Source organism: Psittacula echo (genome assembly GCF_963264785.1).
Source record: "Psittacula echo genome assembly, chromosome: 1".
Lineage (NCBI taxonomy): Eukaryota > Metazoa > Chordata > Aves > Psittaciformes > Psittacidae > Psittacula > Psittacula echo.
In genome coordinates this window covers 6909692-6922844 of record NC_137735.1, presented here as the reverse complement: position 1 = coordinate 6922844, position 13153 = coordinate 6909692, and the positions used below count along the sequence as shown (strand labels likewise).

The window sequence follows — 13153 nt, the reverse complement described above, 5'->3', positions numbered from 1 at the left end:
TCCTGATTGCAATAATTAAAACAAAAAAAAAAATCTCTTTTCTCTTTTTGTCTTTCTCTATTATATATATATTTAGATAGATATAGATATATACACATATATATATACACACATACACACACGCATATACAATTATATATATATGTATATATATATTTAAAATCATATATATAATCTTTTCTGTCTGCTTTGCCTATTGCTGGCAGTGTGAGCTGACTTGGAGCAGTTTCTTCTGAGGTACCACGAGGAAAAGCCCAAACGAGCTACTGTACACGGCCACCCTCTTAGCACTGGTACTGAATGTGCTGGTGCTGATGGACTTTGCCTTCCACATGTGAGTGGGTATGGGTGTGGATGTCTGTGTAAATCTTTGGGTACATTTTGGATGCCATGGCAGGGGCAAGTGCAGACCCTTGGGATAGTAAATGCTGCTGTTGGGCAACATATTCCTCATAGTTTATGGAGGAGATGCAGTCTTTGTCGGCAACTTGGGAAACACAGATCCTGTCCCGGGGCTGCGACCGGTGCACAGGGGCAGCAGCTGGAGGGGAGCAGGGTTTCTTCTTAGTCTGGCAAAGCCACAAGAGGATTGTCCCAAAGATGAAGACAGCTCCGGCAGGGATGCCGATGATCACAGGCCAGGGCAGGCTGCTGGCTGAGGAAGGGGGTACAGGTGCACTCGGAGGTTTGGGATCTGGACATTAAGGCAGGAAAGAGACAGAAAGAGTTAATTAAATGCAGGCAAAGTGGATTCAAAACAGATGTCACACTTGGGCTGGCTTTTGTACAGGCTGTCTGGCAGCCCTGCCAGACCAAGTAACAAGGGAGAAATCAAGCCAGCACAAGATGTTTGGTAACTGCTTTGCTTTTCAGTGCTCCTGGAAGGACAAACAACTAATTTTCTATGGTTTGGGGGTCAGGAGGGGAGCCTTTGGGGGATTTTTTCATTTTCTTATCCAAGCTTTAATGGATGCACTCGATCCAGCCCAAGAGTTTCCTAACACACTCACTCTGCAATGGAGTGGGCTTTGCTGCCCAGGCTGGAGCACTCAACACGTGTCAGCAGCCAGGAGGCATGATCAGGTTGTGCAGAGCCACGGCGCAGTTCCCCACTTACTTCTACCACATGTAGCTGTGTCTGTATGGGCTTTAGACACTCTTTAGTATGTCTTCTATATATTTTTATATATATATATATATCTTCTATATATTTAGTATGTCTAGCAATAATAGAACTACTCAAGCAATGCTCTGCCATAGCAGGGAGCATGAATGTGGTGTTTTGGAGGTGTTGTCTTGAGTTTCTTGTGTGGCTGGAAGGAAAGCTGAAGGATGGGGAAAGCACAGGTGAGCTGGTGTCCCTCCTTGGTGCCTAACATAGAGTTCACATGGCATTAAAGTGTGCATCCAGCTCCCTAAGCCAAATGGGCTCTACCTCCACCAGTCTCTTTGGAGAGACTGGTGGCTTTCCAAGGGCAGCAAATCCAGCTACCAGAGGAGATAAGATGCTTTAAACAGCATCTTTCAGATCTACGTCCCCCTTCCCCTTTCTGCTGTTGGCAGCCTGTACATCCCTGGGTAGCCTCAGCTTGGGTTAGCCTTGTAGTTCTCAGATTGATATCCTGATTATAGATCCAAAAGGAGACCTGGGGTAGGATCTTAGCTATTAAAATCCTTATCTATATAGCTACCAGCTGGTGTTTCCAAAGCCCTGAAAAATACCTAGGCACTGGATTCAGCTTGCAGGGAGACACTCAAGAAACTTTTAAAACCACAGGCTATCCAAATAGCCCAATATGTTATAGTCAAACATATTTCAAGCCAAACTTCTTTAAGACACTAATGTCTTTTTCTCTCCTTGACACATAGACCTAGTATGAAACATTAAATATATACCATGTGGTCTCTTTGAAGTCAGAAGGACCTATACTGTTGACTTTAACAGATAAAACTTTGATTCACCAGCACTGAAAATCACAGGATAATTTAGGCTGGAAGGGGACTCTGGAGGTCATTTGGTCCAGCCCCCTGTGCAAAGCAAGACAGGATCAGAGAACTGACCCATCAATTGACCACAAAAACAACAGTGTTCGTGATGGTTGGCAGAAATTCTCTGCTGGGCTGAAACTAAAGTGTTTTGATATTCATCCATGCTGTTCTTTGGAGATGTCTCTGTCAAATCTGGTAGATTTACAAGCAAAATGGTGGTTTTAACTCATGGCCTTACAACCACATCTTTGCTTCTGAGGGCAAGCTGGGTTCTCCTTCTCCATCACTGCCAATAACAACAGGCCTCCAGGCTCTGGTTCTGATATGAGGCCTCATTATAATCCCATTTAAATCAATGGAAAGTCTCCCACTGGCTTCAGTGGGAGCTGGATCAGACTCTCATAGTTTAGAAACCCCCAGAGGCTTTGAGTCATATCCCACCCACGCAGCCTTTTCCTTGGGATTGACAGGTCTTCCAGCTGGAGTTCAGTCCCAAATCTAAGTGATGCAGAAGAAGACGCCAAGAGCATTCTCCTACTTGGCAACCTGCTGTCAGTATCTGAACTCAAGCTAGTGACTCTCGGAGGCTGCCTGAATGCAGAGCTTTGGCAATCAGTGAGCAGAATAAGCCATGCTGCCTTACTTATAAGAGCATTTTCCCCACTACCTACGCAGAAAACCAGTTCTAACAACCTGGGAGAATTAATGATTTCTGTCTCTCACTGATGTCTTGACTGCAGACACCACATTAAACCTGACATCTTAAATGAAGGGAAGAAAAAGCAGTAAGATTGATTTTTGTCCTAAAACAAGTGGATCTGAAGCTGGATTCACACAGCAAGATGAGCAGAAAGAAATGTCCTTTACAATAACAACTGTTTATCAGGGCAGAACTTCAAAGTCAGGAGTAAATGGCAAAGGATGGTGTGCCTTAAAACAGCCTCAGTTAGATGTGGCTCTGAGGCCTGTGGAGAGAAGAAAGCAGCTGTGAGTTTGGTGCAAGGGTCTCCAGGGGATCACTAAGCAAGAATTTAACTAATCAATCATTCTCTCTTTCACACTTCTTATTTTTCTTTCCCTGTGACTGGGACAGTTTTTATTCTTCTCTTATGGTATGGGCCTGTATCATTGTCTCCTTTTACCACTAAAAGCAATATAAATAAGAGCAAGAGCAAGGAGAAATGTAAAGGAATGTGGTTGCAAACTGTACTGCTATTCAGTAGCTCTCATGTCGTCCACTCTGTCACGAAAGTGATGTAGTGCCTGCAGCTGCAGCATCCTTTCCCGGCTCCTCTTCCATACAGGAACAGATCATTGATTTTATTTCACCTTGCTGGAATCATTATTCCACATGAAGGGAGAAAAGGAAACATCCTAAAGACTATTGGTTCAGATGTGTGGAAAAAAAGGCACAACTCACCTGGCAGGACTGTGAGAAAAGCACTGCGGAAGCTGTATCCCATGGTGTTTGCCCCTAGGCAAATGTACATCCCTGCATCTTCTTCCTTGGCTCGAGTAATCATCAATTTATTCAGGTAGGAGCCGTCGGGGCGGGACCAGACCTCCCCCGTGGGCAGCACAACAAACTTCTGCCCCCCGACGTCGATGGTTGAGTTGTACTTGCTCTCTGTGCCATACTCCACCCTCTTCAACCACTGGATGACGGGTTTGACATCGCTGCGGACTTTGCACTGGAAGGACGTGGTCCCACCGTAGTCCACCGTCGTGTTGACGGGGTGCGTCCCTGTCAGGATGGGCTTGGACCTCGTCCTCTCTGCACAAAAACATAGGGAGCTCCATGTTTGCCAATGCGTGATTACAGGAACATAGGAAAAAGGTTTGGAAGGGATCAAAACTAATTGTCTAGTCCAGTTCCCTGCACTAAAGCAGGCTGAGATTTCTGCCAATCAATCCTGAAATAAATTTGCCCAGCCTCTGCCAAAGCCTCTAATGGTAGATGCTCTCCAGTTTCTTTGTCTGAGGCTTAGCAAGTCTTTTCTCACACTCAACTTGAATCTTCCTGTTTTCTTTATCTACGTCAGACCTGGAGAAAAGTTTGCTCTCCATCTTAGCCCTTATATTTTGGAAGATTTTCTTCAGCTCTCTTACGTACACTGAACTCCTAACTTCTAAGCAAAAAGGGTCCTAGGAATCAAGTACAGAAGATTTTCCTGTCTTTGTGGTATTTTTTGCCCTCACAGGTCACTCAAGAAGCATTTAGATCTGGGTACCCAGTTTGTAGTGGTACTACTTGACAAGACACAAATTAGACCTGGCCTTTCTCCTCTTTGGCAAGTATTGTAAGTCCAGTCTGGACTGCTGAATTTCCCCACTTCCTTGCTTGTATGCTGCAGCTATGAAATGACAAGAAGGGCCATCTTTCCTTGTACTCCCACTTATCCTCACATCTCAGGGACCATATCCTAGAATAATGGGATCTTAATGATGTACTTTGACCTACAGGGTCAGAAGCTGCAGTGATCTTTCCTGAGTCTTGAACAGAGGAAGATAAATGGCCTGATACTAGCCAAAACGTCACAACCCGTTTCAGGATTATATTTGGGCAATAGTACAGGTCTGAACACAAATGAAGATGATAATTTCACTGTAAATGTTCACTTGATATTGACTCTGATGATGTCTTATCAATGTTTCTAAGTATCCCAAAGGTGGGTGTAAAGAAGAGGAAGCCTTCTTTCAGTGGTGCTCAGGGACAGGACCAGGGGCAATGGGCACAAACTGAAACACAGGAGGATGCTTTGGAACATCAGGAAACACATTTTTACTATAAAGGTGAGCAAGCACTGGCATGGGTTGCCCAAAAAGATTGTGGCATCTCCATCGTTGGTGATATTCAAAAGCCATCTGGATATGCTCTTGGGCAACTGGGTCTAGGTGGTGCTGCTTGAGCAGTGGGGATGCACCAGACAACTTCCAAAGGTCACTTCCAGCACCATGTGATTCTGTGATGCTTTGTCTCCTATCACCAGGTCTGGTAGGGTGCAATTTACAGGTGAATATGACAGAATCTTACATATTCTTGGGCACAACCTCAGATTTTTACCAGATTATTTACACGTACCTATCTATTAACAGAATCACTGTGGCTACCCCAGTCTGGGGACAGTGAGGGGTAGGGTAAGACATGTTCCTTCTCCTTTTGGTCTTCCCAAACGTTCCCTAAGGACAGACAAAATCAGACATGAAAAAGCTCCTTCTTTCACAAACTAATGGCAGGCCGTGGATATTGTCTGATCTTTTGTCTGTGAGTTCTTCAGGAGATACCTGTCATCTCTGTTGCTGGGCCTGTAGGGAAAAAACTCTACTGAAGCTATCCCACGCCATGTCATTCACTGCTGGGGGAGCTGAAACCGCAGTCAGTATCAGTGAGGAATATCTTGACTCCATCCTTACCTCCCTGCTTTTGTTTTTCCTTTCTTCAGTCTAATCATCCCCACCCTCACTATGGAGCAAATTTTTGTGGAGGAAGAGCTCAAAAGGCTTTTGCTTTTCTAACCAATAGGAAGTGTTTCTCATAAATCTTCTGCCTCAGCTGATCAAGGGAACAAGATGGTAGGAAAGGAAATCAAACACAAGAGGCTCACAAGACCGTTCTTTCCAGCATGATTGTAAGCCTTAGGTTGTGTCAACTCCACATAAAGTCAAAGGAAAAAAATCTATCCCTCATTCTAAGGAATGTTTGGATTTTTTTTGTGTTAGCATCAGAGAAATCAGTCACAGTTTCTAGACAAGGAGGTGTGCTGCAAACCCCTATCCTAGGCACAGAGAGAAATTATGGTATCACAGTGGGTGGTAACTGCTGGCAATCATCAACTGCTTTTGACAGCAAACACTGTTGGATTGAGCATGTAACAAAACAGCTCTCACCAGCACTGGCTTTGGGGTGAGAGGAAGGAACAATGGACCCTCTTTCAAAAACTCAGGATACTTTCAATAATGAGGGCTGCTTGGGAAACAAAAATACCACAGTGGTCTCTATAGGCTTTGCCTTGGGACTATGAGCGGAATCACAGCTGGGGAGGCTGAGTCTCAGATAAGCAGGACTTAAGAGTGGAGGCTCAGGGCAGGGGGAAAAGGAGGAAATTGAATAAAACCTGTAATGCTGCACAGAATGATGTTAAAAATAGAAAGATGTCTGAAATTTGCTTAATGCCCTTATCTCCTTGACTCTGGTTCCAGCTTTGGTTACTGTTTTCACTCCTAGCCAGCAAAAGCTAATGAAAACAAAGGTTACATACATCTTTAAGTTGATAAAAACCAAGATAAACAGGGACACAGAAAGGGGTTTGTTCCTGGTGCTGTCTGGTTTTGATGAAGTGAAAATGCCACAGCTGCCACTAGGATGGGGCTTGATTCATTTCCCTGTCTCTGCTCCTGTTTTTAGTGTAAACATATGTTTTTACTGTCTCCACACAGCTGCATCTTTATCAATCCCAGATGTCCAGCAGGTTTGTGCCTTCAGAGCCCAACAGAGCTCCACACATGTGCTTTCAATTCCTGCGATTCTGGAGAAAGGACTTATCAGAGAACAGATCTTTACCTTTAAGAACAATCTTTCACACTGGGATAAACTTTCTCATGCTAAAATGTATGCACAGGCACACAAACAACATGCTTTCCATGTGGCTGGAAATCGCCCGCCATGCCCCTGCTCCTCATTAATGAAGGCTATTCAATCTTCCCTCCATTCAGCTCATCTCCACTTTCTTGAGCTGGCTGCTCTGTATATTTCCATGGCAACTTATGATGATGTCATAGAAAAAACCCAATAATTTAAGAGTAAGAGCTCTTCTCTGGTAGGATTTGAGTGTAATTAACTTCCATCATAACAGAGGAAAAAGGAGATTGGAGAGCAAGAATCAGGATAGCTAGATAGTAGGAAGGGCAATATACCCCACCACAATGCAGGGTAATCCCCCACAGCTCATCTTCTAAGGCTTGAATCTTTAAAGATTTATAGGCATCTAAAGACATAGATAGGACATTAGCGGGACTTTTCTTTTCTAGTATCTCATTTATACCCACCTGAACCTTCAGATGTCCAAATGTTTTTGAAAATCTGGCCCTAAAGCCTTGTCTGCCTAATCTCTCTAGGTTTTTACTAATTCCTTTGCGGTATTTCTCTAATGAAGTGGGTCTCCTATTACAGCTATCTAGACTAAATTTTCAGGTATAGAATCATAGACTCATAGAATGGTTTGGGTTGGAAGGGACCTTAAAGCTCATTCAGTTCCAATCCCCTGCCATGGGCAGGGACACCTTCCACTAGATCAGGTTGCTCCAAGCCCCATCCAACCTGACTTTGGTGGGCCTTGAATTGGTCAAGCCAATTGTTTGGTTTCACCCTATTACCACCCTGAGAGAGTAATCTGGGCCATCCTGAATATTTACACATGCACGCCCCCCTGCCATGGTACATGAAACGGCTTTCTCAGTTATTTCTCAGTCTGCCCTTAAATTGACTGGTTTGGTAGTGTAAGACTGAACCACACAATAATGAACTTTTACCATACAGGTGCCCTTAGAGATGACTGCTTTCTAAGTATCTCTCCTTATTTCATCTACGTTGCATTGTTGTTGCTCTGTGTTGCCTAGATGCTACATTTATTCTAGACATTCAGTAATGTTTTTGCTGCCTTTGATGATAGTTTTAACACTTCCCCATTTTTGTGTCCAGCTGTCAGCACTGTATACTTGCCATCGCACTTTCTTTACTCAGCCAGCCCCTTCCCATAGCTCCCTCCCTGCCTTTCCACCCTACAGGCTGCACTTACGGATTACTTCAACTTTGTACGTTGCATTGATTTCTCCAACTTTGTTAAACACTCGGCACGTGTATTTCCCACTATCCTCTGGCTTCAGGTTCTTCAGGTTCAGTGTCCACTTCTTCTTCTTGTTCTCCCCAATCTCTTGGGGTGTGAGAGGCTTATTGTCCTTTAGCCACGTGATGTCTGGCCGTGGGTTCCCACTAGCCACACACTTCAGGCGGATGGAGCTGCCAACAGGACGGGCGATCACTCTCCGTCTCATCTTGGCAGGCTGCGTGAACCTGGGGCGGGCTGTAAAAGGCATGAAATATTGACTGTGGTGAGCAAAGAGCATGCAAAGAAGGACGCTGCTGTCAAGTGTTATGGCAAAAGTCACTTGAGAGTGACTTTGGCAGCTTGATAAGTAGCAGCGTATCACTCCTATCAGCTCAAACTGCTTTCCTTTAGAAAGGAGACATTCAGTCTGATGCATTCAATGTCTTATTGCACTGGCCACAACATTAGCTTTCTGCATAGCACAACCCTAAAATTTCTCAGTGTCCGTAAGGCAACTGCGTCAGACTATCTCACAAAATAATACCAAAATCATGTTATTGTAGCTGAAGTCCAAATGTGGCCCCATAATCACATTATAATTGTTACCATATTCCATGCCACAAATGCAAGCCCTTGGCCAAGACCAAAGGAAAACTTTAGATTCCTGTCAGGCTGACCATTTTCTCAGTCTTTTGCTGGTTACTTGAAGCTTCATTTTCTGAAGATATTTTGCCCCTTAGTTCTCACTGGCATTCATAAGACTTAAGAAGAATCAACATCATTTCAGTATGTAGCTAAGTCTTAGAAGTATGCCAGACTTTTGTATGTTGATCTGAACTTAAAGGTATGCAATTGATTCAGCATTAATTTATGAAGCATTCACACTGAAAGGCCCAAAAAGAAGCAAACAAACAATGAAAACCCCAATAAAACCCCCTTGAGTTTGTTCATTAGAAGATACTCCATGCTAGTCCATCCCAGAAATTGAGAAGCTGAAGCAATAGATACTGATGGACAGAATCATGGGTTAAGATAGTCACCTTGTCTTAGCATGGAAATCACCAGTACTTTCAATGGCAGTAACAAGAACACTAGAGAAATGAAAGGCAAATCTTCACCCAACACTAAATCAGATTATGTCAGAATTCCAGGGGAAAAGAGGTGGCACTTTCACACACTAGCAGCTTTACTGACATTGCAGAGAATCTTCCTGTGAAGTCATGAGTTGGTCTTAGAACTAAAAATTCAATGGAAAGAAAAAGATCTTTGCACAAACTTTTGAGGCATTTGAAACAAGAGAACATGATCTGCTGCAAGGCAGCAGCTTGTCTAATAGTATCCTGTGCTAACGAATTCAAAAGACATTACACATTTCTCACAGTTACTTCAGTTATGCAGTGCCAGTTGAGGGGCACAGATGTGCAATCTCCTGCTGAGATTAACACCACTTCTGACTCCCACTTGGCACTCTCCCCCTACATCCAAATTACTCCTGCCAAATTCACCTGTCTTTTTATTTTAGCAAAGCTAGTTTCTCCTCCATTTCTACAACAGATTTCTTCCCTTGCTTTTGAACCCTATTTCTTGCTTAGCAGGATGTTACTCTTCAGCCCCAAAGGACTTTCCCCCTGCATTTTTGCACTCCCCTTGTAAATTCACCCTGATCTTTTCCTAGGGAAATAAGAGAAATAGGTAAAGAGTGGCCTGCTCTGTGGCACACTGGGTTGAACTACGCCCACCAGCCACTGTCTTCACCAATGGCAACTGGAAAGCCACAACCTCAGTGGCAAATAAAACACGAAAGCAAGCTGAGAATGCTGTGTTTCAGGTATCAAAGAAGTTAGCTACAGGACAGCACAGTGGGACTCTGTTAGAGAGAGCCAGCGCTTCTGCCCAAGGCAAAGGGCCAGAGGCTCATGGATGTGTATTATAATGGAGCTTTGCTGGATGGAGGAGGCTGGTCTGCAGCTTCCTCTCTCCAAGCACTAAGGAATGGCAATCATTACCCTCTGAGGTCTGTTAACATATCCCATAGTCCTCACCCCCCTGCAGACTTGCTCAACATCCCTCCCTCTCGGAAGAAGACACCCTTTGGCATACCCCTGCCTTCAGAATCCTTTTCTGTAGGGGGAAACCATCTGTCTCCACAGCCTTCCCTTGTCCCCTTGGCTGTCATTTTGGTTCCCAGCCATTTCATGTTATTTCAAGCTCTTGCTCAGAAATGCTTTACTCTCCATAGAGAGGCTTTCATGTGTAATCTAATGAACTGGAGCAACTCCGGCACCGAAAGTCCTTGCCGTGACAGCTGAGCAGCAAGTGTGACATACTAACCCACTCCATAGGTCCTGGTGCGTCAATCGCTGGGTATTCCCTTGGGAGTCTGCTGCAAGAGGAGGCCCCCTCCTAGCAAAACCAATCACCCTCCCATAGAGACAATTAACCCTGTCAGAGCTGCATGTTGTGAGCAATGACATGCCTAAGTTGAAGTCTGACCTCAGGGAAACGTGCTGATAAATGCTGTCATTGTGGAAATGGAGTAAACGCTTGCAAGGTGCATGGAGACGTTAAGAACCAGCTGTGAAATGGGTCTAAACAGTTATCCTCTAACATGGCAGTAATTTATTCTGAGACCAGGAACTGCAGGTCCAGGTTGGGGTAGATCTTCGCCAGATGGGATTCCTTGGATGGGACTACTATATCAAACAGCATGTTGGAGACAGGACAGTCACACTGCTTTTGCAGAGTGAAGAGTCAAGTGAGTGGCTTTAAGCTCTCACTTTCTTTTACCTCTTCCCTGTTTCCACAGCCATATTTCAGATGGACTTGGTGGTATCCCTGCTCAGTAAGAGCATTGAAACACAGAAACTCTCTTTCCTTCCCAAAAAGCCAGGCCTATAACATTTGTTTTTCCTGCCACTGTGACTCCCATGAATCTGTCTGGAGTTTTGCATTCACTCCTCATACACTGTTGCCCAGATACATATCAAACTACAGGTAAAGCTAAACTTCTTTGGCTCTCTCTGTCTTTCTTTCTTCTTCTGTTAAAAGAAGGTGAAGTGATTATGTGGTCTGAAAAGCTACTCCAAGCTGTGTGCAATATGCTGAAACCAGATCCCATTTACAGAGGCCTGGATGTTTCCTTGACAAAAGCCTGAATTGCACAAGTTTAGAAAAGCCAGTTAACCCAAGAGGAGAAAGAGAGACACACACACAAGAGGGAAAAAGAGACCCAGCAAGCACAAAGGAGAAAGAGGAAGAAGCAGCAGTGCAAGAGGCAGAAAAAGTCTCTTTTGAGTAGCTGCTAGTAAACGCGTCCCCAAATCTGTGCCATTTATAGAGGTTTTGCTTGTTGAAGTGCCAGAGAAGGCCATTACAAAGTGCCTCTGTGTTATTTATACTTCACATGCTTGTTCTCCTCCACATCACTTAGGGTTTGCTTCACAAACATGAACCACACATTTGTACAGTATAAATTATGCCACACACAAGAGCAAGGGAAAACACAAGTGGATGGGGACAAAGAGGCAGTGTTGTGTATGGGTTCCTTGCTGAAATGCTGTTTACCATGAAGATTTATTCAAGTCAATGAAAATTAAGTGAAACAGAAGGCTGTCAGCACAAAGACTGGGGAAGGAAATCAGCAGTCTCCTCTCCCTGTGGGACACCTTGAGGTGCATGGATTAGTCCCAGAGGCCCCTGTCAGGCGCTGCTCACACAGAGTGAGGTGGTTAGCTGAAACATGTACTGTGCTGCAATCTGACATAATTACCTCTACACAGGGATGGTCAATACCACCTTCATGAGACTTATACCAAAAAGAGTCATGATACCACTGAGTATTGAAATACTTCCAAGTCTTTTGGATCACAGCTGAGTCAGCTGTGGGAAGATGTGGATGGGGGTGTCTATGTTTCCCCACATCAGCTTCCTGCTCTTAATGGGGGCAGGACCTCCCACCACAGTGATACCACTGCATGATGACAGCAGGAAAGCAAAGTGGAGCTTTTTTTTATCACGCTTCTCCTCTCCTACTTCTCTAAGGCCCAAGACTCTGCACATACAAACTGCTCTTTCACTCGTTGTGCTCCATAGACCTGCAGACACACACTGATCCTCCCTGCACACCAGCTCACACCAGTGGTTTGCTGGTGAACACTGCTGGATAGAAAGGGCTTGTGTGTGCGTCCTGCTCCAGCATTTCCCTGCTTGGGGAGAGGGAACAGGAGGGAGGAAAAAGGGAAGAAGCAGAGGTGCAGGAACACTCTGCACCACAAAGGACTGAGCCAGGGCAGCACAGAGTAAGGTGCAATCTGATATAAGATTGTTAATGCCAAGTAATTTTAATAGTGCTTACATCTTTCATCATAATATTATTGTGGTATTGATCCATCATTCACCAGTTCTACCACGAGCACATCAGCCGTGGCATGCAATGTCTGCTTCTATCTCCACTCAGGCAATGAAGAGTGGGAAGATGTTAGCCTTTCATTCTAGCAGCTGAGTCCCTCTTGAAAGACTCCTGACCTGTAGTTTATCTAAACCATCCTTTCTCTAGCTCTAAAATGTTGTCATCCTTTTCCAGAATAAATGGAGGTTGCCTTCCTCTCTCAGTGCATGTTCAGTCTCAGGTGAATCTGTAATTCAAAGCTGTTATGGCTCTGCCTCCTCCAAGTGTGGTCTGGGCTACACCACAGCACACAACATCCCTTGTTTGCCAGCCCCTGAAGAAAACTGGCCTCGGCTCAAGTGGTGGGGACTCATACGGTGAAAACTTCACAGGTTCCACCCCATCACTGCTATGAGGTTACTCCCTGGCCACAAATGTAGTACAAAACCACCTCTGTGTTACAAAATTAAAAGGAGATATGTACTGCAAGAGCAGAATGGAAATGCTGTGCTTCATCCCTCGAGGTCATAAACTCACATTGCACTCCTGTCAGTAATGGCCAAAAGCTGTTTGGCATCAGCCTGACAACTTATTGTCCTTCCAGGAGTGCTTGGACCAAACGCTGGACCTGCAAGTCTTGCGGTGATTCAGAACCTCTTCCAAGTGAGATTTCAGCAGTTCCCCAAAGCTCTGCAACAGCATCAAAATCCTATTCTTAAAAAGCCCAGGGCTTAGAGAAGTTCATGCAGGTGTCTAAAAGAGAGGCTAATTTTAAGAAATACTCAGCTTTGGCCTAACACTAATTCTCCTGAAGTGAAGTCAGACCTCCCCTTTGCCCTCAGTGGGAGCACTGTTGTGTTGGCACTGAAGGCTTTTGGAATTATTGCTGTAAAAGTCAATATGCCTTTTATAGAGAGTCTATGAAAGCTATAATAGCTGCACATGCAAAAGA

The 13153-nt window shown here is 44.5% G+C and overlaps 1 protein-coding gene across 1 annotated transcript in view; it reads right to left on the bottom strand.

Moving 5' to 3' along the window:
• Positions 1-284: 284 nt before the first annotated feature.
• Positions 285-13153, bottom strand: part of FGFRL1 (fibroblast growth factor receptor like 1) — a gene marked incomplete at its 3' end in the record, with an annotated part of 174078 nt that continues 161209 nt past the window's right edge. Inside the window, exons 5-7 of the mRNA XM_080626315.1 lie at positions 7785-8069; positions 3410-3763; positions 285-694 (exon numbers count right to left, since the gene is read on the bottom strand). Of these exons, the coding sequence (XP_080482441.1) occupies positions 285-694; positions 3410-3763; positions 7785-8069 (1049 nt within the window). The remainder of the gene's footprint in view (positions 695-3409; positions 3764-7784; positions 8070-13153) is intronic.